This window comes from Phoenix dactylifera, chromosome 17, assembly GCF_051530095.1.
Source record: "Phoenix dactylifera cultivar Ajwa chromosome 17, Ajwa_hap1_PhDact_Kaust_v1.1, whole genome shotgun sequence".
In the NCBI taxonomy this organism is placed as follows: domain Eukaryota; kingdom Viridiplantae; phylum Streptophyta; class Magnoliopsida; order Arecales; family Arecaceae; genus Phoenix; species Phoenix dactylifera.
Window position 1 is genome coordinate 10,037,867 of NC_143206.1, and position 25,010 is coordinate 10,062,876.

General features: G+C 35.7%; 1 protein-coding gene across 1 annotated transcript in view; it reads left to right on the forward strand.

The window, feature by feature from the left end:
• The window catches only part of LOC103701661 (protein transport protein SEC31 homolog B-like), a 29,852-nt gene that overhangs the window by 820 nt on the left and 4,022 nt on the right, over positions 1-25,010 (forward strand). The window contains exons 2-18 of the mRNA XM_008783810.6: positions 72-126; positions 215-337; positions 3,761-3,857; positions 3,949-3,985; positions 4,102-4,207; positions 4,548-4,605; positions 5,774-5,871; positions 5,979-6,098; positions 6,993-7,038; positions 10,938-11,059; positions 11,133-11,260; positions 11,344-11,866; positions 12,041-12,133; positions 14,948-15,133; positions 15,220-15,430; positions 21,659-21,774; positions 21,883-22,083. Coding sequence (XP_008782032.4) covers positions 72-126; positions 215-337; positions 3,761-3,857; positions 3,949-3,985; positions 4,102-4,207; positions 4,548-4,605; positions 5,774-5,871; positions 5,979-6,098; positions 6,993-7,038; positions 10,938-11,059; positions 11,133-11,260; positions 11,344-11,866; positions 12,041-12,133; positions 14,948-15,133; positions 15,220-15,430; positions 21,659-21,774; positions 21,883-22,083 — 2,320 coding nt within the window. The remainder of the gene's footprint in view (positions 1-71; positions 127-214; positions 338-3,760; positions 3,858-3,948; positions 3,986-4,101; positions 4,208-4,547; positions 4,606-5,773; positions 5,872-5,978; positions 6,099-6,992; positions 7,039-10,937; positions 11,060-11,132; positions 11,261-11,343; positions 11,867-12,040; positions 12,134-14,947; positions 15,134-15,219; positions 15,431-21,658; positions 21,775-21,882; positions 22,084-25,010) is intronic.

The following is a 25,010-nucleotide window of genomic DNA, read 5'->3' on the forward strand; positions in this document are numbered from 1 at the left end:
TAGTGTTTTTAGTCCGAGAGTTAATTATCACGGCTTTCAATTCTAATGAGAAAGATACAATTGAATTGCAGTTCGGAGGATCCAGATGGTGCTTTAGTTGCACGACTTGAGAAGCACACAGGGCCGGTAATTATTTTTTTTTATCATTGTGGATGCTTAATTGTAAGTTTTTTTGGATTATATTCTTATTGTTCATGAGTCTTTTTAACCACAGGTTCGCGGTTTGGAGTTCAACACACATTCACCAAACCTGCTTGCTTCTGGGGCCGATGAAGGGGAACTCTGCGTCTGGGATCTGACAAATCCACCTGAACCTAATCTCTTCCCACCTCTCAAGGTAGGTCTGCGAGTATATTACACGATCGAGTATTTGAAGCAAATGAGTGCCATTTAGCAAGCAGGTTTATGTGTATGTGAGAAACATTTCAAAGATACTACTTATACAAATGGAAGTGCTAAGATTTACAAAGCCAAATAACCATTGTGGTTCATAGTATGACTTGGAATGAGTGTTGACTAAGAAATGAGTTAAATCGGAAAGAAAGATTCCTTCCAGATTTTATTTTGAATATATGTGAAAAATGAATTAGTGCTATCCCGGATGATAAGTTTCATCTTCTGAAATAAAAAAAACACCTACACAGGCAGGAAATCTCCTAATATTCATTGTTGCTGCTTCTTCTCCTCTTCTTTTTCCTATAATCAAATATTATACGATCAGATGCTAAGATATGAACTAAGTAAACATGAAAAGGAAAATAAAAGATAAAAAAAGGAACTAATTAAAAAATACTTTCATAGCTTGAAAGAAAGACTTTCAAGTAATGTCCTACTATTCTTACCCTTCTCCTATTGCAATTGGAAAGTGATAACACAAAGAAACCATGAAATAATGGACACCCCTCCGTCGAAAAATGTAGAACATAAGACCAAAAGGGAGAAAGCAGCTGTCCTCTCGTTATACTTGAAGACCCACTTCTTTTTCCTTATCACCTTCATAGGACTGCTTTGGAATACAAATAAAGGATTAGCATACTAAGAAAACTAGTAATAAGAAAAGCAGAAAACTTGGGGTAAACTTACATGCCTTGTAATATGGACTGATGAGGGCTTCGAGAAAGCTTCCTTCTCTTTCGGAAAAGGAAGAGATAGGACGAAAAAAAAAGAAGAATGAATATCGACCGTTCCAGTATTCCAAATCGCACTGTAAAAAAGAAAGGGAGGGAGAAACTTAGCTTTGTTTAAGGAAGGGGTTCTAGGTTGGAGAGTAGTTTATTTGAATATTTGTTCTATAGAATTGCAAGGGGGAGTCTTAAAGTGTGTCTTAAAAATCTTAGCTATCCATCCAAAAAAGATGCATAAGATTAAATTGAGAGGACAATCTATCTTTAGCATGGACCGCTGTACTGTCTTTAACTGTCTGGTATTGGGCGTACCGTACCGTTTTGGGTTAGAACTAGTATGAAACTCATATTCGGATCAATATAGGTCTCGTACTCTCTGTACCAAGGCGTATGAAGATGTATACTGAGATGTACTAACCTGTACTAAGGCCTCATTTGGCAGAGCTTTTGGAGGGCTAGAAAGCACTTTTTGGCTCTTCAAAAGTACTTTTAAATAGAATAGGGATATTTGGTAAAAAAATTGGAAAGCTGTTTTAGTTTGGCCATAAAACTAAAATAGCTTTTGGGAGAAGCTCCATTGGCAAAAGCTAAAACAGCTTTTGGGAGAAGCTCCACAATGGAGCTTCTCCAAAAAAATACTTTTAGGCCCCGTCGGAAAGCTATTTTGAGTTATAATTTTTTTTCTTTTTGGACTAAAATACCAATGATAAAATATAATAATTACAAAAAATGATAATATTAATATATAATGATAATAATTATAATATTTTATACCTTTATTATTATAATATACTATAAATATAATATTATATTACATTATATCATAATACATTGATATATTATGTTATATAATATCAAGTTATGTTATATTATTATGCTATAGTATTTACTATATTATAATAATATTATATTACATTAATATAATATTGTACTATATTATATATTTATGTATTAATATATATTATCTTTTATTATGCTCTATTGTATAATACTATGCAATGTCCTTTATGGTTATTTTGTCATACCAAAGTACTTTCTCAGTTTGTTGATTAAACACATATTAAAGTCTCACGGCGCTTTAGAAATATAGTTACCAAACAACAAATAGCTTTTTATAAAAATTCTATTTCAAAAAGCTCTACTTCCAAAAGCTTTACTACCAATAGCTCTGTCAAATGGGGCCTAAGATGTACCATGATAAAATTTAAGAAAAATGGTTCAATAGCTGTTCAGTACGGGATGTCATACTGTACTAACCCATAACGTAACGAGCCGATAATGTACTGGTACAGTACCCGGTATCGAGATTGCAGACTTTGATCTTTTGATAGCAATTCACCATGTATGTGATCCTCTAAAATGGCAGTCCTAGAATTTTAGGGAATAGATGGCACAAAGTTACTAAACTTCAGCTTGACATTTAAAATATCTGGAAATACATGAGATTTGAATGATTTTTGGATATACAAAAAGGTTATTATATTATCATTAAATGGTCTAGGCCTCTTTTCTATATTCAACTATGATTTTCTTTGCGGGCCGATCTTCTACTTGTTGATATCTGAGGGCAGGCTGCACTAGGCATTATCATCATACTCTTTTGCCATGCTGCCACTCCTAGCATAATTCTGCTTTGTGGTATCTGCATCAGATTGATGCATTGAAGCTATGTCCTATGGAGTTTGTTTAGATATTAGTAATCTTTAGGGATAGGGTTGTCCTTGGAAATTGGCATAACTATTTCAGGTTCTTTATCGTGCACAAAAAAGGTAGACAAATTTAGCCTGTTTTGGATGTTACCTTCAGTTGGCTTCTTTTTCAATAAGATCTTTGTTTGTGACTCATTAGAAACATCCTTATTGCCAGTTGAATATATGGGTGCATGCATGTGAATGCTTATGTTTGTATGTGTGCTTTTTTCCATCCCTTGGACTCATTTTTGGACAGCTGAAACTTGGTTAAACTTTTGTATACATTTAAGGCAGCAGGTTAACACCATTGTCTTATGACTATGCATATGCGTCTTGTTGATATGCATTTCTATTTTTGGTTAGCTTTTGGATACATGTTACATGCCTAAGTTGGTCGACACAATACACTTTTGTAAGGTAAAAGTTTGGAACCTCAGCAAAATATTGGGAAGTGTGAAATTTAGGTTAGGACCAAGTTCATAAAATTGAATGAATTATAGAATCCTGAACCCAGAGATTCTTTCCAGAGATATAGGTGCCTTTGGGAAGATATGGTGCATCGATATCAACAATAAAAGGTACAACTAAGTAAAACGAATCATGGGCATGTGTCATCCATCAGAATCAAATGTTGGCATTTCTGGAAAATTGCTTTTATGTAGAAAAATAAAAGCTAGTTTAAACATTTGGTTAGAAATGTAATCTCAATTCCAAGAATGCGAGGAGTCTTAGCACGCATTTACAGTGCATTCAAGGCACAACCTTGTTACATCGTCATATGCTGTCACAAACTCTGTTTGTTATGAATTACTTCATTTCTTAAGGTGGCAATATATTAGTATGATGTTGATTTATTCTCTTTTTAGTGGTCAAAAATACAAGTTTATATTTGGTTCTGCATGAGACATAAAAGTATAAAAGACTTAAACTGTCATGTTTCTACAGAGTGTTGGTTCTGGTTCTCAAACTGAAGTTTCTTTTGTGTCATGGAATCCCAAATTTCAACATATATTGGCATCCACTTCATTTAATGGAATGACAGGTTTGGAAAATCTCTATTTTCTTTGTTTTTATCCTTTCGGGCACATAAGCAACTCATATGGTTTTCTCCCCTTTCCCTTACATATTTTCAGTTGTTTGGGATTTAAGACAGCAGAAACCCGTTACAAGGCAAGTTCTTTGTGTATAAGTTATATTTATTCCGGTCATATTCAATATTTAAAGGAAAGTTCTAGTGCTCCATGGCCACTATTAACTAACTGGTGTCCATTTGTGCTTTCTAACAGCTTTTCGGATTCAAATAGAAGGAGGTGCTCTGTTTTGCAGTGGAATCCTGAGATTTCTACCCAACTAATTATTGCATCCGATGATGACAGTTCACCTTCTCTTAGAGTAATATTTTTGCATTACTGATTATTGCAATCATTTCCATATTTCAATTGAGTTAAAGTTTGAAATTTTGGTTCTATGCTTTGTTTATCATAGCATGAGTATTGAAATGTTTTAGCCTAAATCTGCTGCAACCAGTTGGTTTGTTTGGTACCTGTTGCTGGTTTATCTTACTAGTTTTCCAATTCATCTCTGGTTTTTATAGAAAAATGAAATGAAATAAGTCTCAAACAGAATTAAACCTGTTTTATCTTTTTTCGTTTCAGTAGACATTCTAGATTCTAAACATTCCAACCAATTTTACATGCTTTTGATTTGATCGTTCATTTCATTTCTTTCACAGGTTTGGGATGTGAGGAAAACAATATCTCCATTAAGAGAGTTTATAGGGCATACAAAAGGTTCAGTTGCTCATCTTTACAAATCGTGACATTTTGCCTGTTTATGTTTGTAAATATATATATACTTTTTGTTAATTTAATATGTATTTATGTTATTAATAATTTATTGCATTACTGCTTGTACCTTTTCCCATTACATATTTGATCCTACAATTTGTCATCATCTCTAGTCTTGAAATTCGAGTGTACTATTTGTTGTCTTTTCTATGTACTTTACTTGACTATGAGAAAAGCAGTCACTACATATGAATATGTTACAGATCTTTAAACTTTAGTTAAGGAGTACAGTTAACAGTGTTTTGGCGGTCTTTGAACTGAAATAGCCAAATGACTTTCTATTTATTTATTTAGTTTGTTTTGAGATTTGCTTATTTAGTAAGTTTTGATAATGAGAACACCACCAATTAATCAAAGAAGTAAATAATACCTATTTAATAATCCAGGCCTGCCCCACTATTTATGATTGTTTTTATGGATCCTTATTTGTTGAGGGGACACCTGACACACAAACATTCATGATTATAGAATTTTTTATCTATTTCATAGTTTGACATGCCTTTTGCAACTGGCTATCAACATAGTATGAACCATCCACCTTTTTCACTCAGGCTTGGGAACAAAGAAGTGGCTAGTGCCCAGTGCAATGGTAAAAGGCTCAGGTTGACATGCGCAATGGCGCGGGTTAAAGTCCTGGGGCAGCCACTTTATGCAAAAGATGCCAAAGGTTAGGTGATTAGGTCTATTCCCAGTCCGTGCCTCCTAGGACCCCAAAGTGCTGGGAATATAACTGGGTAATGACCCTATGCTCTTGGGATTAAAGGATATGTTTCAAAATGCATTAGCTATAGTGGTATTAAACTTATGAGCCATATTATGCATGAGTTATAGTGCCCATTAGTATCTTAGCATGTTCATGATATGTATAGTGCTTATAGGTTATCAGCTATAGTGGTATTACTTTGTACTATTTGTGCCAACTTGCATTGTTACTTATGGGCCTTGGTTGCTTTGCCTTCTTGTTTTAGATGTCCTCTGCTGGTTATCTTGGTGTTTTTCCTTTATTTTTATTACTTTTAATCTTATCTAACGCACACATAAATCCAGACATCTGTAGAATGAAAAACAAACTTGCTTCCTTTTTTCATTTTGAGTTTCCTGCGTAAACCAGGTGTGATCGCCATGTCTTGGTGTCCATATGACAGCTCATTTTTGCTTACTTGTGCCAAAGATAACAGAACTATTTGCTGGGATACAGTTACTGGGGAGGTATGGAAACAATTAATGCCTCAAGTGCTTCTCTAAACAGACACTATTGTGAACACTGAAGTTACTGCATAAGTCACCTATGACTTACCATTTTTTATGTTTTGCAGATAGTATGTGAATTACCAGCTAGCACGAATTGGAATTTTGATATTCACTGGTACCCAAAAATTCCAGGGGTCATATCAGCATCTTCCTTTGATGTAAAAATCGGAATATATAATATTGAGGTAAAACCATATTATACGTCATAATAATTCTTAATCTGCTCAAAGTTACAATGCTCAAGCATGTATAGTCCTGCACTAACTAGAATTATTTTATTTTTCTAGCATTTGGTTCTGTCATCTTTGGGGATAGCTTTATGTACAAGAGTAGAAAATAACATAAATGGCAGATTGATATATGACTAATGAATCGGGAGTCCTGCGTATAGGGCTTTTTGTTGTTAGCATTATAGCTGATGCCTTTTTTCCTGAATTTGTTTTCTGAACAATTTATCAGGATTTTGAAATAGATTATTCTGCTTCCTCAGAATAAGATGTAATCTGAGTAATGCAAGATATACTCTTTTTGTTTTGTGGAATGCTAAAAGATGCTTGTTATGGAACAATTCTAAGTTTCTAGCAAGTAACTGAATAATTGCAAATTAAACTTGGAGGTAATTTGTCATGTTTTCAGTAAGCATGCTATGTGGGGTCCTTGGATACTTAAATAACTTTATTTTATTCAATTGTTCCTTTGGCTCAGCCTCTTCAGAATTTAGAGTAGTGCCCTTGTTTAGCCCAGATGTTAACTTTAGTTCTCTGTCTACGTATCCATTATACTTTCAAGGTGTCTTCGTATGAGAATCTACTGACACAGATTCGTTGTTTTCCAAAGAGCGGCTTGGTAAAGCTGTGCATTCAGATTTTGCTTTAAAGCTTACATTTATTTTTCATATGGAGTCCAATTCATATATGAAAATGAAAATGTGATGTCATCTGTTTGATCACGAGGAGATACTGATTTGTACACTATAAAGATTTTTCTATTTGAATTATGAGTTATACTCCTTGCTTGCATTGGATTCTTTTTCAATTTAGGTTATTATTGGAGTTCTAAATTTTTTGTGCTTAATGCAGGCTTGCAGTAGGTATGGTGCTGGTGAGGGTGAATTTGGTGCTCCAGGTAGATAATTTTGTCCATTTGTATTGTATCTCATTGCTAATGCATTTTCCAAAATTCTGGACAGCTTTCTATATATAATAGATTTCAGGTGATTGCTCTATGCGTGCATCTTACCCATAGTTAACTGGAACATTTTTCCCACACAATGTAGAGTTTCCTAGGAAATGATGTCCAGAAAAAAGACTCGATGTGGTTTCCTGAAACAGAAAATTGAATGGATAACGTGAAAAGGGGCAAAAGGGAAACTCATGGTCAACATAAATAAATGGGAGAAATTAGTGTGATACCATTATAAGTTAGCTTGTCAGCTGTTCTCTCTATTTCTCAGCAGTTTCTGGGTTTGTTTATCTTTTGATGAAAGTCACCTGTTTTCTACTTTTCTGCCTTAGAATTTTTTCTTAGACTAACATCTTTACTCTCTGTTAATGTATTTTTTCTGCCCAACCCTATTTGCTGTAGCAACAACTATGTCTTGTGTATTTTTAATGTACAATTCACTTCAAGGAGAACAAAACCTATAGTTGTGTTCTAGACTTTGAGTATACTTGGCATGCACGCACTTATTATATCTGGTATTTTATTAGTTATAAAAGTACTGCAATTAAAACATTGCAACATTTCAGTTAAGTTTTTCTTCCCCTATTTATTAACTTGATGAATCAATTTTTCTCAAATTAGCATTATAAACTTTTAGAAGTGCTAAAGTCCTTGATTCTGTAAGTTATTTTGCTCGGTTTTATTATTTACTAACCATTATGTTTGGCCTAGTTCTCATGGTCAATTAGAATAGAAACACTTAATTCAGTTGTTCTGGTATGCTTTCTAGACTTTGCCCTTTTTTTCTTCAGTTGATATGAAACTTCTCTATGCTGCAAATCTAAACAGACCTGGTCAAGGTGGATGCTTGTATTTTTCTTTGTGTATTGCTATATATTGAAGCTGTAGTAACACCCTTGTTTGTAAATGACAGCCCTATGTCACTGATTTGTTTATTTATTTATGTTGACACATATGTTACACATATATTAGCTCCCTTACGTGCAAGGGGATTTTCCCCTTTCACATAAGCCTAGATCAAATTTCGTTTTGCTAGGTACAGGAGAGTGTAAAGCTTCAAAGGCAGTTGTATTTCTTTGGACTTAGATGCTTAGAAATGACAAATGAGGACCTCGCCCCTTTTATTACCTCCTACTTACCTTATGAAGGGATCTAATATTGTGCTAAGCATCATTCATCCATTTGCAAACTTTTTAAGATATATTTGCTCTATTGATCATTTATATGTGCACCATGTTGATGAGGGCTACAGAATTTCCGACAACAGCTCCAGATCTTCTTTAATCCTTCTTCTATTGGACAAAATCTCAGGAATTCTGTAACCTTCTAATCTTCTTCAGACAATGAAGTGAAGTCTTTGCCTTATCATTTGCTCTTAGACTTCTTGGAATTCTTTGTTTGCATGACTTAGGGAAATCCTCACGCTGCTGCACCCTTGTGCATGTGATTGGCGCACCTAGGTACAAGACAAGACAATCACTTTGTGAGACAGGGCCCAAAACTGATGGGACAATAATAGCAATATGTCATGAAGCTTTAAATTTCGATAAGAATCATTTCGAAAGATATTATTCCTCAGTTCTACCATTATGTTGACACCGATATTAGTCCATTAATGAGGATAATGCATTTTAAAAACAGTTGATACTTATAAATTTAAGAAATATTTACATTTGAAACTCTTAAATCTTTCATGGTGATGGTTTTACACAATCATATTGAGTTCCAATGTTGTTAAGATTAGGATATAGTGATAGATCTTAGAGGGGTTTAGATCAGATTGGATCATGGATTGGATTGCAGATCATAAGTTGTTTCTAATTTCTTCCAAAAATTTTTCAAATATAACAGAAATGTAAAAATTAAAATGTGAGTCAACTATAAAGTAGATGAATATACAATTAAAAGCCCATATTTAAGAAGCCAAGTTTCTATCAATGGAAGCCCATATGTAGCATGTATAACGAAACAAATGTTGTATTTGGGTATTGAAGATGATTAATAATATGTATCAATTCAATTATCCTCTTAGGTAGAATGTTTTAAAAAAAAACAAGGATGAGACTTTTGAAGAACGGTTGAAAAAAATCCTCTTACTCTTTAGTTCCAGGAACTCCAATGATAGTCTCACTAACTTTACTGCTTGAGAGATTAGATTAAATAATTTAAATTCCATATTGTAAATATATTATAGAGAATGGATTTATGCATGATTTAATAAGTAAATAGTATAATCTAGTTAGATCTTATGATCCAAGGTGCAGTGTAATCCAGATTATAGATCTTATGATCCTAATTAATCTCAATCTAAGGATGAGATCTAGATTGTTTAGGGCCGTTTCGATCTGGATCATAATCCTAAGATTTCAACAGCAATGTCTAGCTTACAATGCACTTGTGAGGCTTGAGGTTTATAATGTGTACCTTTTCTCTTCTTTATTATATTTTTGGATTTATTTTTATAAATGCCCTTGTCCAAGTATTTAGCTTTCTCTGTGTTATGCTTTGTAGCAACTTGCAAATGGTTCAGGTTGTCCAGTGACTCAACCCAGTTCTGACATAAATAAGCTCGACTTAACACTTGATTAAGTAGCCCCATGGGTTGAACCTGGGTATGAAGGCTGACATATTTTAGATATAGGGCTTGGTCTGGATTGCATTCTTTTGTGAAAATCCTAGCCTAATACTTTCTTGGTATTTTTTGGGTCTAGGGCAGGTCAGTAATTGACTGGCCTAATAAAGTGCTTTTCCCTTCATATCCGGTATCCCCTTCACAGAAACTGTTCAACTATGCTTCATCCTCCTCTGTTTTTTATACAGTTTTAGGACCAAAATAGAAAAAATACTGGAGATTTTTCAGACCTATATTGGTCTCATAATCTCTTTATAACTGGCACACAGTAACAGAAAAAGAGGCAGTTGGAGAGGTTAAAGAGAATATTAGTGGGTGCATATAGGAGGGGAATAAGTTGAGAGAACAGAGAGAAACAACTTAGAAAACCTCAACAAAGCGAGGCAATTCTTTCAAAATTGCCCATACATCATGCATATTTCATCAATCCTTGTTTCTAATACCAAAAGAGACTCCCAGCTTACCTGTAACAAGAGTTGGACATGTCTGGTGCTCGTGCCCATGGAGCTTCACTTTGTGCAGTGGCACCCCAATCATTTCCATTATCCATAGAGAATATGAATTTAGGACTGATAATTTTCAAGTCCATAAACTCCTAAATAACTTGAACTCTGTTGTAGATTTTTTCTGTTTCCAAGCACAAGATAACTGAATAATTTCCTAATATTTTGTACTTCAATGGAATCTTAAGTAGAAAGACATTTTAAAACACAATTGCAATGACTTAAAACCTCATTTCCAAAATTAAATTTCCTACTTCCATGAAATTTTAGGTAGAAGGGCATTTTAAAACACAACTGCAATGACTTAAAACCTTTCGCAAAACAATCCAATTCTTAAATACAACTTTAGACAATAATTCTGTGCATTTTAGGACTCAAAACCCACTAGATATGTAGCCCTGAAATTTTAAGGCGCATTCGAAGAGCATATTAACTGAAAATAAAAACAAAAAAAATGCTCAACTCATTTTCTGGCTTATTCTGTATGTCTGTAATAAACTCAAAGCAATTTCTGTACCTTCTTTTTTACCAATGAAATTGTGTTCTTTTTCCATTTCCATGACAACCATGTAAATTAACAGCATCAGTGCATCTGTAGGTTGTTTATTCAGCTGTTTCAATATCATCCCTTTCATGTGGCACATGTTTTTGCTATTTTATTGGATGAATCCTCTTCTGGGTTTCACAACTCTCTCTTGTTTCTTCAGTACGCTTGAGAGCTCCAAAGTGGTTGAAACGTCCAACAGGTGTATCTTTTGGTTTTGGAGGCAAGCTTGTTTCATTCCAACCAAGTCCTTCAGCACCAGGAACTCCATCTAGTGGTTCTGAGGTAATGCAACACTCTTGCTATTTCTTTCCTCTGTTTCTCTATCTTGTATATTATAATCTACCTTTTGTTTCAGGTTTACGTGCATAATTTGGTTACTGAACATAGTTTGGTGAGCCGCTCAACTGAATTTGAAGCTGCAATTCAAAATGGGGAAAAAACTTCACTACGAGCTTTATGCGATAAGAAATCACAAGATTCTGTGTATGTGATATCTGTGAAGTAATACACTTCTGAAGACATATTAGACTATCATTCATCAATTGATTTTTAATTTTGTTCAACAGATCTGAAGATGACAAAGAAACTTGGGGCTTCTTGAAAGTTATGTTTGAGGAAGAGGGAACAGCTCGGACAAAGTTACTTGCTCATCTTGGTTTCAGTGTACCAGATGATAGAAGTGAAAATGCACCTGATGATCTTGGAAAAAAGTTAACAAATGCACTTGATTTTGATGATGGTGCATTGGCTGAAGGTGGAGAAGGCAGTGCATTCCCTACTGATGATGGAGAAGACTTCTTTAATAATCTTCAACCTTCCATTGATAGCTCAATCTCTGAAGACAGCAATGTGCCTAATGGAAAGCAAATGCAGAAAGAACCGCAAGAACATGTGGAGACTACTGATCCATCAATTGATGATAACATTCAACGTGCTTTGGTTGTTGGAGACTATAAGGGAGCAGTTTTGCAGTGCATTGGAGCAAATAGGATGGCAGATGCACTGGTTATTGCACATGTTGGGGGTCCTTCATTGTGGGAAAGCACCCGTGATCGGTATCTTAAGAACAGCATCTCACCTTATTTAAAGGTTTGCCTGTTTGTGTTCTCTTTACTTATAATTCTGATATTGTCTTGAATCCAGTTAAAGTTTCTGTCTGGTGCATTAGAATGGGTTCTTATGGGCTGCATTTCTTAGATTTATTTTGTTTGGATGGGACATAATAGCGTCTCATACATCCTGATGTTGATTTTATTGACTCAGGTTGTCTTGGCAATGGTGAGTAATGATCTCATGGGCCTTGTTAGTACCAGACCACTTAATTCGTGGAGGGAAACACTTGCTATTCTTTGCACGGTAAGTTTTCTGATTTTTCATTTAATGTTATGAAATAAACTAACACAAGCTTCTGGAATTCTTGGTGGTACATTTTGGTGTGAGTAAAAATACAGAATTTTGTATAGAATGGCTTCCTTCATTCAGCAAAATGGAAATTTAGAGTATAGTTTTTACTGGTCAGAGATCTAAGTCTTAAAGACAATCAACCTAGTTCAATTTATCTATAGATAATAATATCTAGCTGTTGTGCATGCATTTTCCAGCCCGTAGTAGCTGGAATCTTCTACTAGGATAAAGCACCTACTTCGGAATCTTCCAGAATCTTGAACAAACACCAGTTTCCTAATCACTTCTTTAATAAGCGTATTTCTTAAAATATCTACTTCTCTGTACCTGTACCTTCACCAGCTTCCCCCACTCCCAATTCTGGCAACTAAGTTCCAACTAGTTTAAAGGTGCATTCTTCACTACTAGTGATGTATGTTAATCTGGTAAATCTAAAAACATGTCATCATTTATGTGCTATTCTTTTTATATTTCTAGTCTTCCGTGGTGGCTTGGTCTGCTCTTAAGTAAATTAGAAAATCAATCTCTACTATTGAGGATAATGATTTTTATCTTACCAACCGAACTTTTGAAGTGTACCTTAGATTCTGCCTTTTGTGGATCCTTCACATATTTGGCTTCTACATTGCAAACAATACTTCATAGGTGTTTGTTTGGTATGTTGTGTTGCTAGCCTTAAAGTTTAGGAAAGTATGACCCCTCAAATTGCATATTCATAACTTATTCTCTGATGGATTCAACAAAACTGGCTCAATGCGAATCATGAGTCATGATAATGCCAATGATTTAAGTGCTGCTGGCAGAAGGCATGCCAGCCCATGGCTAGCATGTGTCAAAGCAAAAGGAGAACGAGGAATTATCTTCGTTAGGCTAAGGATCCAAATTCAATCACAAACATCATGATCAACTTGTGGTCAACCGCAAAATGGCCTTTGCTACTGTTTCCCCTTGTTCACATAGATCATGTGCCAATGCTGCTTTGATACTATTTGTAATGATCTAGGACCTCACCCAAATAAGCTAGGCAAAAGGTATTACTGAGTTCCTTGGCTCTGTATTAGTACCCAAGATCTCCCCAGTACACAGCCAATATTGGAACTAAACACATGCCAGCATGGGCTCTCACATGCCATTTGCCAGCACAAGCTGGCAGCTACTAGATTTTAAAAACTTGCATCAAACTAATTTCATAGTTTCAAAAGGCCCGTCTTATGGAGACCATTTATTTTTCCTTTCCGATATGGTGTCTCTGTTTACCAATCTCTTTAGTCGATATTGCTCAAGGCTTGTTAATGCATGGAAAGTTGAGTCCAGCTGGTCATTGCTTGTCTTAGGCTGCTGAAGAACCAAACTATTCATGAAGAGTACCAGCTTGGCTTGATAATGAGATTGCCTGAGCTCATTCAAGTAAGAAACAAGCCAAGCTTGAGCGTCATCTAAAGCTCACCTTATAACTGAGTCAAGCCCGAATACTTTGGGCCCATCTTGTTTGTAGCCCAAGTTTCTTTCTCTTATATTAGTCTTGGAAAAGGCAAGAAAGTGTCCTAGTTGTTTCAGTGCTATGTGCGGACTCCTCCTGTACTGCCTCGCATTTGAGATATATGTATGTTTATACATACTGCCCTTTTTTTTATATCTATACCACTTGAGTTGCGTAAATCAATAAAAGTAATGAAATGATATTGAGCAGTTTTATTTATCTAGTTTTCACAATATATGTACTGTCTGTTTTGATCCATGGTTGGGAAGTGTACACAGATTACTTATATTTTGGTACACATGTTTCAGACGTGTGTAGAACATGATGCCATTCTCTTTCTACCAGATAATCATAACTAGAATATTTTAATAACATGTCAGTTCACATTGTGTTTTTGATTCACCTTTTCTAATTGGAGCAGTGAAAGAATGGGAAATTTAAGAAGAAAATAATTGAGCCATGAAAATTGTTTTAGATTAGGGGAGAGACCTCCAATTAGGTACCAGAAGCAGAGCAAGGCAATATAGATAAAAGAAAGAAAAATGTTTTGGGACTGCAATGTGATTGCTTTTAAAATAAATAATGAAAATAAGTAATGAAGTGGGAAGGAGGAGGGGCTGTAAGGGATGAAAAGAAAGGAACGAGGGAAAAGGAAAATAGCAAGGAAAAGGAAATACTTGGGTCTTTGTAGCCTGTATATGAAATAAATAATAAAGAAACAAATAAGAAAGAGTTTAAAAGAGTTGAATTAAATAGAATCAGAAAGATGAAGCATAAGTGGAAGAAGAGGAAAATTCAGAAGTAAGAATGAAATAATAAATGATTTACCTGGTTTTGGGACTGTAGCAGCAGATATTAAGCAGCTTCCTTTTTTCCTACTATTTGGTGAATTCTATGGGGCTAGTGGAAAACTGTTTGGCATATTTTTATTGTACAGATAAGTGGCTGCCTGTGCTCGAGGTAGTGTTCAAGTGGCCAGGCACCTATATGACCAATAGGCCATAGATTCGTTACTAGGAGGTTTTCTTGTTTTATCTTCCTAGATGGTGTGAGAGGGGCTGGCCTATGCATCTAGATGGACTTCATACACTGACAACACTGAATGGTAGATCACATTTACATAAAATCACCTTATTGGGTCATGCTTATAATTATGGTGAAATTTACGTCGAGACCGGATGCCTGCCTAATTTGAGACTTGTTACTCATTAAATGTGAATCATTGTTTTTGGGTTTAATTTACTTCCTCTGATCATGAGTTGTTCTATGTCTTGATTGTGCAACAGTTTGCACAGAAGGAGGAATGGACAGTCCTGTGTGACACTCTTGCTTCAAGACTTATGACTGTTGGAAATACGCTTGCAGCAACTCTATGTTACATTTGTGCTGGAAATATAGACAAAACTGTGGAAATTTGGTCACGCAGCCTCAAGTCTGAATGTGAAGGGAGGGCTTATGTTGACCTTCTTCAGGTGATTTTCTATCATCGTAACCTAAGTGTCATCTATTATCATGACATAACCAGCAGAATAATATTTTTTTTTTTTGCTTTAAATAGGATCTTATGGAAAAGATTATAGTCCTTGCCCTCGCAAGTGGGCAGAAGCAATTCAGTGCATCTTTGTCTAAGTTAGTGGAGAACTATGCTGAATTACTTGCCAGCCAAGGGCTTCTTACAACTGCAGTGGAGTATCTAAAATTGTTGGGATCTGAGGATTCTTCTCATGAACTTGCTATCTTGCGGGATCGAATAGCTCTCTCTGCTGAAGGTGGTAAAACATAAATTAGATAACTTTTGTCCAGTGTCTGATTCGTATGCTTATTTTGTAGGTTTAATTGACTAGAGTTTTCTGTATTGAACAAACTGTACTTTCCACAAAATCTCTATATCCATCTGATAAAAATTTATGAATAATCATAGTTGCATTATTTTGTTGATAATGGAATATGTGGGCTGTGATATCCTTTGGCTGTTACAATGGAGCAATATAGATACCCAAAATTCGTGGAATGCATGATTTGTCTCATCTTCTTGCTTGCGTCTTCATGATGCAATTTGGCAAGCAAAATGCTGTGACCAGTGTGGCAGCTACCATACAATAGCCAGGGGACAACATTGGTGTTTGTCCTCAGAAGAATGACTTTGCTAGTTTAGAAATTTAGTTATCTACCTTTTGTTTTATGTGTGTTCTTTTATATGCCTTTTTCTTCCCATTGAGATATAATGGCAATAGGGAAATTCTTTTATACATCAACATCTACTCTACCTGTCAACGGAATGCTCTTTCAGACTAGTTGCCTCAGAATATCTCTATTCATCATAATAATTGTACCTTAACTAGCTTCTACTTTAGTCTAGTTGCTCTGACCAACCAATATCTTGCACTGAATATCATCCGTGCGACTTGCTTCCAACCTACAGAATTTGCATGGAATGCAAAGCTAGTGGGAGTATGTAATGCATAAAGAATATGAGGCATAACTTGAGTGTCTTTGGGCATGGTTGATGTGCATTATTTTGATGTTCCTAGGAGAATATTCTAATAATTTACCATTGGTTTTGCTATATAAATTAAAAATGATATAAAGCTTTTGAGCAAGTTGGGTTAGAATTTATATAGGCATTCCTAGTGTCAGTGTGATGAATTTATGAACCTAATAAAAAAATATGACCATTAATTTTCTCCGTACTATTTTTGGTGGATATATTATGAGCCCTTCTCCACTAATCTTCCTATCAGGGGCTACCTGTTGTAATTTTAAACTTTTCCAATTATTAGCATGACTCTGCCTCCAGCCTTTCTTCTTCCCTTGGCTCTAAAATAGATCTGTGCACCTGTCCTTCCTATGGCCTCCATAGTTATTCATTGTGCATTCCCGTACCGTTTTAATTGGTTCTTGATTACTTTGTTCTTAATCTGGCTCCTAAATTGTTTCCCTATTTTATGCTTCCTAGTTTTACCACATATCCATCTTTGCATTTTTCATCACCTGTCCATCTTTGCATTTTCATTTTTTCATGTTAATCTTGTTTTCTAGGTATTATTTTTTGTCTTATTTTTTCGAACATATGGTTTTTGCCTTGTTCGATGCTCTTATTCTTTTTTTGTTAGTGTTCCTGAAATTACCAAGGCATTTGTAGAACTGTTCCTTTAGTTGTCAAGGTGTCATCTAGTCACATAATATCTGGAAAAACCACTCCATTCATTAAAATCTATGATATTATATTTATCCTTTTGCACCTCTTTGTTCTTTTGTAGAATGAATCAAAGAATATGAAAATAATCATACTGTATGTGCCCCCATCTGCAAAGGCTTTCCTCCCGTATTCCCGATTTGGCATTTAACTTTGTCCTTAAGTCATTAATCATCTTATATCATTTGATAATAGCATACACCATGTTATTTCTTTTTCATTATGCAAAGACATATGGATTTGTGCTTACCACTGGTTTAAGCTCATCATGACTATAAACTCAATAATGTTGCCACTTGCCCCAACTACTTATGATGCTGGTCGCTGTCCCAACATACTTATCCTTAAAAAGATCACTTGATCATTTGTGGAGAAAGATACATTTATTTAAGATAAAATAAGAATATTTGAATTATTATTTTAGTAGCAATCTTCTACCTAGGTTTTGTGCTTGCCAAGGATTCATGTCTGGGTGGGGCATCCTGCATGATGCCAGGATGGGGCATCATTCTGAGTGTTGGGAAGGGATTGTCCCACTATCATCCTAGCATCCTTTGTGGCATGTCTCGGGACATCTAATTGGTGCTTTCTTCAAAATCTTACTTACCCCATGCAACAATGTAAGCATAAATATTTCTAATGCCTTGTAATCTTGGCCGACAAAGAAATACTGAAAACATAAGATGAGTATGATGAACTCAAAGTTTGCTGATATGAATATTTGTCCAATCTAGAAGGACAAGGTAAAGAATGAATGCATTAGAGAGAAAGATTTGTATTGAACGTTTGCTGATATCAATATTTGTCCAAGCTAGGAAGGACAAGGCAAAGAATGAATGCATTAAAGAAAGTGAAATTTGTGCTGAACATTAGATCTCATGAGACAACAAGGCCTACCTAAGATATAATGTTAGGCAATAGAAAAACTCCATGCTCATGAAACAAGTGCAACAAGCCTTAGAAGTTAGAACTATGGTAAACTAGGAAGGAGCTTTCATTCATATGGCTCGTAGTTAAATGTTACTACAAATGGTTTTTGTTCTTTTTTCCCTTTACTTTTTGAAAAGAATTATTGAATAAGCATGGGTCTTTTGTTTCCCATATTTATCAGATGAATGTGTGGTAAAATTGAAATGGATAACAAGAGGAAATAGAAGGGTTCTACTAGTTAAGTGCATAGTGGGGGATAACTGATTGATATGGTATGAACATGTGTCATTAATATTTGAGGAGGGCCCCCAAAGCAGTGGCTCTTCAGTTTGTCTATTCATCGATTTGTGTCACTGGGTCAGAAAAGGGAAGGAAAGACCTCAAGTGATGTTGTTGGAAGTTGCAAAGATTGGAAAAGTTTGCAATGAAATTGGCTTTGATGCTGGATTGACATGATCGGTGAAAAATCATGTTTAAAGCCAACCCTAAATGTTGTGATAAGGCCTCATGATAAAGATTGGGTAAATATATTAATAGTATTATCCCTAGGTTTCATTCCTTTTCTGTCAGAAAGAAGGCTCAAAAGAGTTTCTTTTTATTTTTTTTGCAAATTATAGGCGTTCAACACAGACCTCTGCATTATTCAAAGTATATGGATTTTGCATTTACGCACCTATTTTATGTAGATTGAATGGAGCAAATTGGGTCAGGAAAGGGAAGGGTAGACCTCAAGTAAAATTGTTGGAAATTGTGAGGATTTGGAAAGCTTGCAATGAAATTGGCTGTGGCATGGATTGAAATGATTGGTGACAAAGCATATCTAAACCCAACATATATGTAGGGATAAGGCCCTAGTATTAAGAGCAAAATCCCCTTTTTCCTCACGTTTCAGTCAAAAAGAACACATAAATGTTATTTTTCCCACATAATTGGCTATTTACATAGGCCTCTATATATTTCGAAGTATATGGATTTATGGATTTTGCATGTGTAGCATGGCTGTTTTATGTAGTTTGGATGGAACGGAACAAAATGAAGTCATAAGGTTAGAGCCATTTTAGGTGCCTATCTTTGGTTCACTATGAGACTGCTGGAAATTGGCTTAGATTCATGAATGTATAGGCTTCCTACCCTTTTGTACATTCACTTCCTCCCCTCTTGCCCGTTTCCCAACACACACACATGCACACAAACCACAACAAAAAGGAGGAGAAAGCAAAATCTCTATCCCTTTCTCCTACTTGAGTCCCTGCATTATTAATTTTCACATCAACGGGAAAGCAAGTTTTCATCTAGGCACAATTCAGAGTTAAATTAAGCTTATGACATTTTATCTAAGCCTATGAGTTTCTTGATTTGGGTAGGGTGGCCAACTAGGGCTTCAATCTGTTATATGAATATCCTAATATCTTTCTAGTTCAAAAGTCAGTATATATTTTGTTTATAGGAAGCTTTTATAAGCATTTTCCTCATTTGTGCAACTCCACAGGAAACGAAACCTGGCAGCATTTGGTTGACTTGGTATCCTACTGACTACACAGCATATGAAAATAAGGAAATTATGTTTATTTAATAATAAATTTTGACTTTTGAGGGTGATGGTCACCATGTAGCATGATGTCATAAAAATTTACTTGCTGTTTTGCATTTTAGAGGTCTATTTTACTTGTCATCCTTGCAAAAGTAATGTATTCTATTACTATTTAGTCTATTTAATCTTTTCCCTCTTGTGTCACTTTCTGCAGTTTGATATTCGAAGAATATTGAGGAACTCTTTTTCATGATAAAAAGTATTTAAATAAGTTAACCTAAAGAAAGGCCAGAAAATTTTTTCCAAGCTGTATGAATTTTGTTTACATGAGGTGGAGTCTTTAGGCCGGCTAGCCCAAACAGTAGCAATATAAGCTATACTGCCTACAAATCCTCTTGGACTTCATAAATCTTTTTCCTCTATAAAGTTGGCAAAAGGGAATCACCGTGACTTGGCAAGAATTTTGTGGAAGCCATCTTTATGGGTTTAAGATGTCTAATTGGTCCGTTGATAGATATTGCAGAAAGTGTAGAAGCATTTAAAGCATAACAATTGAGCCTTTGAGTGGAAATGATTGGGACCAATTGAAAGTTAGCATATTAACAGCATATTTGTTTGTTAATTTCTGATTATTTTTTAAACTTTTAAATTGACTGAGAGTCATTTTCAATATCTATGTGGCAATTGTTATGATTTGAGTTTTGTAGAAGAAAGAAAAGAGCCATTTGTTCATTCTAATTGTTATATCTTAGGAAGTTTTTGATATATAACACGGGGAAAACATAGCTGCTTTTGAATTGTATATGATTCAAGAACTTACTGCTTTTATTTTTTAAGTTAGTTTCTGCAAAATGGTAATTTCAAGTTTAAATAGATTTTCTCGTGATTGAGGTTAAGCCCATGCATGCTTATTTAATTTCTAGAGTTGGACGAGGACTCTTGAGATCAAAGCTAGTGATAGTTTGAGGTTGTAACAGACCTAGAAATGCATACGGAAACCCTGCACACAATTGCATTTTAGCTTGGTGTTACAAATTTGCATCATTATTTAGTGATCGTGGGATCTAGCTTCTGCTAGCAGGGAAAACTAAATAAATATGAGTTACTCTCAACTCCCTTCCTTTGATAGGTATATCTTTAAAGGATCTAGGTTTTAAAGAATATGTTAGTTGATCTGATCAACTTATGAATTTGTCCAGCATAAGTTCTACATAGGATCATATCCACCAAGCTATTGGTCTATTATAATTTGTAACTTGGGTTCACAGGTTTGAAATACGAAAACAGCCTCTCTGCATACACGGGTAAGGCTGTGCACATGTAACCTTCCCTAGACCCAACAGTGGTGGGAGCCTCCTACATTGGGACATCCCTTTTTTAATGATACAACACATTAGCTCACTTAAGCATGCAAATAATCTTAATATGAATGAAAGACATGCAAACTGAATAAACTTTTTTAATGATACAACAACACATTAGCTCACTTAAGCATGCAAATAATCTTAATATGAATGAAAGACATGCAAACTGAATAGGGATGAAAGGCCACATGCCTTTGTGATGCGGCTACTGAAAATTTTGTTGGCATTAACCCCATTTATAGATCATTTAATCATGCAAATAATTTCAGTTTGAATGAAAGGCATGTAATCTCATTGGGAATGAAAGGCCAGATGCCTTTGTGATGGTCCTCCGCCAAGGAAAATTTTGTTGGCAGAGTGGATAGTGAAGGGAGACTTTTGAAGTTGGGTGGGGTTGCAGAAATTCTTCCGAATTATAGCTGTGAAAAATTTAAGGAAAGTGACATTCTTTCATTCTTCTATAGTCTATACAATGCTTATAATCTTGTGTTAGGTGCAAAGGATCATAGTGTTTACTGTGATGCCAGTTCTTTCCCAAATCATAATATTTTCTTTATGTTTTTTTTATATTTTGTAAGTGTGATTAATTTCTAACAGTTCACTCTGTTTTCATCATTTCAAAAATAATATAGCGTCTCTGTTGGGATCCAATTACTCTGATAGTAGAGTGTGCATAGGTGCTTTTCAGAACCTCCACCACTTTCCAGTATGCATTCTTTGAACACTTTTATCCTCCCTTTAGTTCTACCTCTTATTTGCTTGAGATACATGCTGTCTGTGTATTACTATGGATCATTCTCATGTGAAAATAATTAGAAAGTTGCTGATTTTCCATGCAATATGCACACATCAGTTTTCCCATGCAATAAAACATTATGAAAGATGATAAATTTTAAAGGAGCTTGCACTGTTTTTTTCCGAGTTATAATAAACAGACATGGTGAAGTATGTTGATGTTGATGCTTTTCTTTTGCAGAGAGAGAAGCACCGAAAAGTTCACCTTATGAAACCAGTGTGCCACATGCTGGATCTACGTATGGAACTGACCAGTCTGGCTTGAATGTTGTTGACTACTCTCAACAATATTATCAGGTTTTTCTTTTATATATATTTTTTATTATTTTTAATTAATTTTTCATTCAGTTATAGTACAGTTTCATCTTTTACACACTGGTGTGTCTTTCTTGTGTTCTAAATTAGGATAAATCACAATCCCAGCCGCTGCAGAGCGTCCCTGCCAGTCCATATGGTGAAGGCTATCAACCATCGTCTGGCTCTTATGGAGGATATCAACCTGTGCAATACAAAACACAGTTCCCTGAGTACAGCAATCCCGTGTCATTTCAGCCAGCACAGCCAACCCAGATGTTTCTTCCATCACAGACACCCCAGGTTCCACAGGTCATTTATTTTAATTTAATTGAATTTTCCCTTTTTTTCTGAATGAATTGTAAAGATAGAAGTTTTCCTTTGTTGCTTTTATAATTGGTTTACCGTGCATATTAACTAATTGAGACAGGATCCTAACGGATAAGGGTTTCAGATCCATGATCTTTGGCGAAGAATGTACGAAAACCATAGAGTTTATAAATAATTGCTTTGCTTGCTGCTGAGAACTAAAAGGATAGATTTCAGTTTTCATCATAAAGAAAGTGACCATAGGGACTTGCTAGGGTTTGTTATCGGGAGTTTGGATTTTGTGTTAAGAAGCAATAGTGAAACTAAACGCTCACTGAGTAATTTTAAATAAAAATATATTTTGAATAATTTTTTTAAGACCGTATCTGAGGTAATCTAATTCAAGAGGGTACAATCAAAGGATCTAAAAGATCATTTGGTTTGAGAATTAAGCTAGGGTTTGTGGGCATCTTAGTAAATTATTAGAGAGAGAATGTGGGCTAATTGTAGAGATCATATCAGTTTGGCTCAGATCTGATTTACAGTGTAATAAAGCGTTAATAAAAGAGGACAGCTGATGAGATTAATAGGGGGGAGAAATAAGAATAAGTAAAAGAGGAGAGAGGAAAATATCCTGTTCCACTGGATTTCTATCTCAGAATTACTCACAAGGATTCAAGTCCCTGTGGGGTTTCTGGCGAGGTTTTATAATGCAGCACCATCCCATCATTATGTCCCAACATCTTTTTCGGTGTCCCCATCCTGATGGTCGGGGAGAGGTAGGGTGGTGGCATGTCTTATTCCATGGAAAACCCAGGAAGGCCCCATCCTATGGGATTAGAATCGTTAATCACTTAGAATACTAAAATTTGTAGATGTATGTGAAATCCTATTTAGTGAGGATCGAAACTTGTGGAAAACAATATGTTGCAGTTCTAAGGACATGGAACTTAGCTATTATAATCATTAGATTTTGATAGTGTAGTTTGACCTAAAAATGAACTTTTAACCAACTTCAAATCCTATTGCAAGAAAAAAAAAATATTTACCTTCTCTTATAAATATTTGGATCCCAAACTAAAAAGAAACAATTCTAAGACTTGTTCAGCTCTCCAGATTTAATCTAAAACTAAATCCCAAAATATGATTGAGAGGATGTTTGGAGCAAGGTTCACAATCTTGGTTTCGGGCCCTATACTAGTACCCTGTTGGTACAGTGTCGATACACTTGGTACAAGCCGGCACTCGATATGCCCCTCGTACCGAGTATTGGTCCACTACTAGTATGGCAAGATACTCCCAATAGGAGCTGTTATGCACCAATATTGCAAACTAGTTTGGAGCCTTGTAGGTGAGATCCAGCTGCAGCCGAAGCTGCATGCAAGTGACCTACAGAAGGTTGGATCTCACCTCTTTGGAAGAGATATAGGAAAAGATGATGGGGAGAGAAGCAAGAAGGAGAGATAGGGAAGGCAAAAGAGAAGAGGGGTAAGGAGAGGTGGAGGGGGCACCTACAAAAAGAAGATAGAGGGGTCCAGCATTGGCAAGGGGTGGTGGAGAATGGTGGCTGGCACCAACATTGGGGGTGTTTGGGGTGCGGAAGAGGGTAGTGGTGGCTGAGGGTGGACAGGAGGGGGGAATCGATGATCCGGTGTCAGCAAGGGGCGAGGCAGGGTGTGTGAGGGGGTACAAGTGGAGGACAAGGGAAAGGAAAGGGGGAGCAGTGATCTGGCATCAGCAAGGGGAGGGGCAGAAGAAGGGGAAGGAGAGAAGCGGTAGCTCAATGCTAACGGGGGAGGAGCAAGGTGCGGGAAGGGGTAGAATTGAAGGAGAGTGGAGGAGAGGTGAGCAGTTGGTGAGGGGGCATTGGGGGGGGGGGGATGTGCAGAAGTTGGAGGGCATGGAGCAGTTTGGGTTGGGGTGCATGACTTGGGGCTGTGGGTGTCTTGTAGCCAAATTGGCTGAGGGGTGAGGCTTGCCCACCCTGCAGCTGGCCTGCAACGAGCCAAACAATCCTTAAAAATGAAGCTATAACTATTTTCGCTATAACTTTTTTCCTCACTATCGCTGATATACATTTCCTTCTTGGTACTTTATGAGTTTCTGGTTTAAATTTGCTATTTCCATACAGTCAGTACAATTTTCTTTCTCTTAGTTTAAAGTTGCATTGAAACAGCTTTATGCTGCTAGATTTAATCGATTGATAATAGGTCTTGTTCAAACCTCACACGTCTTGTAAGTCTCTTATGGAGCCAACGTCATTTGTTGTATTAATTACGTGCCAGTAGGAAACCTGGCCCATAATCTGACATCCTGAACAGACACTTAATTTGACCTCCCTCTTCAAGTCTTCTCAGAGTAGCTATATATATATATATATATATATATATATATATATATATATATATAATTATATATATATATATGTATGTATATATATATATGTATATATATGGTTGGGCCAGAGGGCATGTCTTTTTCTTCCTAGAATCTTTACAGAATGAGACAGAGGTCAATTTGATGATCTGTGAATGGTCCTTTCCTTTCAAAGATTTGATGATTGTTAAAATCCAAAATGTCTTTCAATAAATGTCGAACCATAATCATGCCCGTGTGGAGGCTTACTGATTGTTACACAAGCTCTATACATTCAACTTTTTTTGCTTTCTTTTCCGTAGCGTATTTCACTTCTAAGTTTATTACTTGTCTTTTGTACGGATGTCTATACCTTCCAAGGTTCTGTCCCTAATTAAATATGATGATAGGACCTCATTGAATTAAGAGCAGCGCTAGAAAAGTTCTCAACAAATGAAATGAATCCTAATTCAGTATGTACCATTTAGAAGCTTTCCAAACTTGCTACTATATTAATGCACGCTAATGAAATGTTGATTTTCACTTGCATCCTTTTAAAATATGTTTTAGTTTTG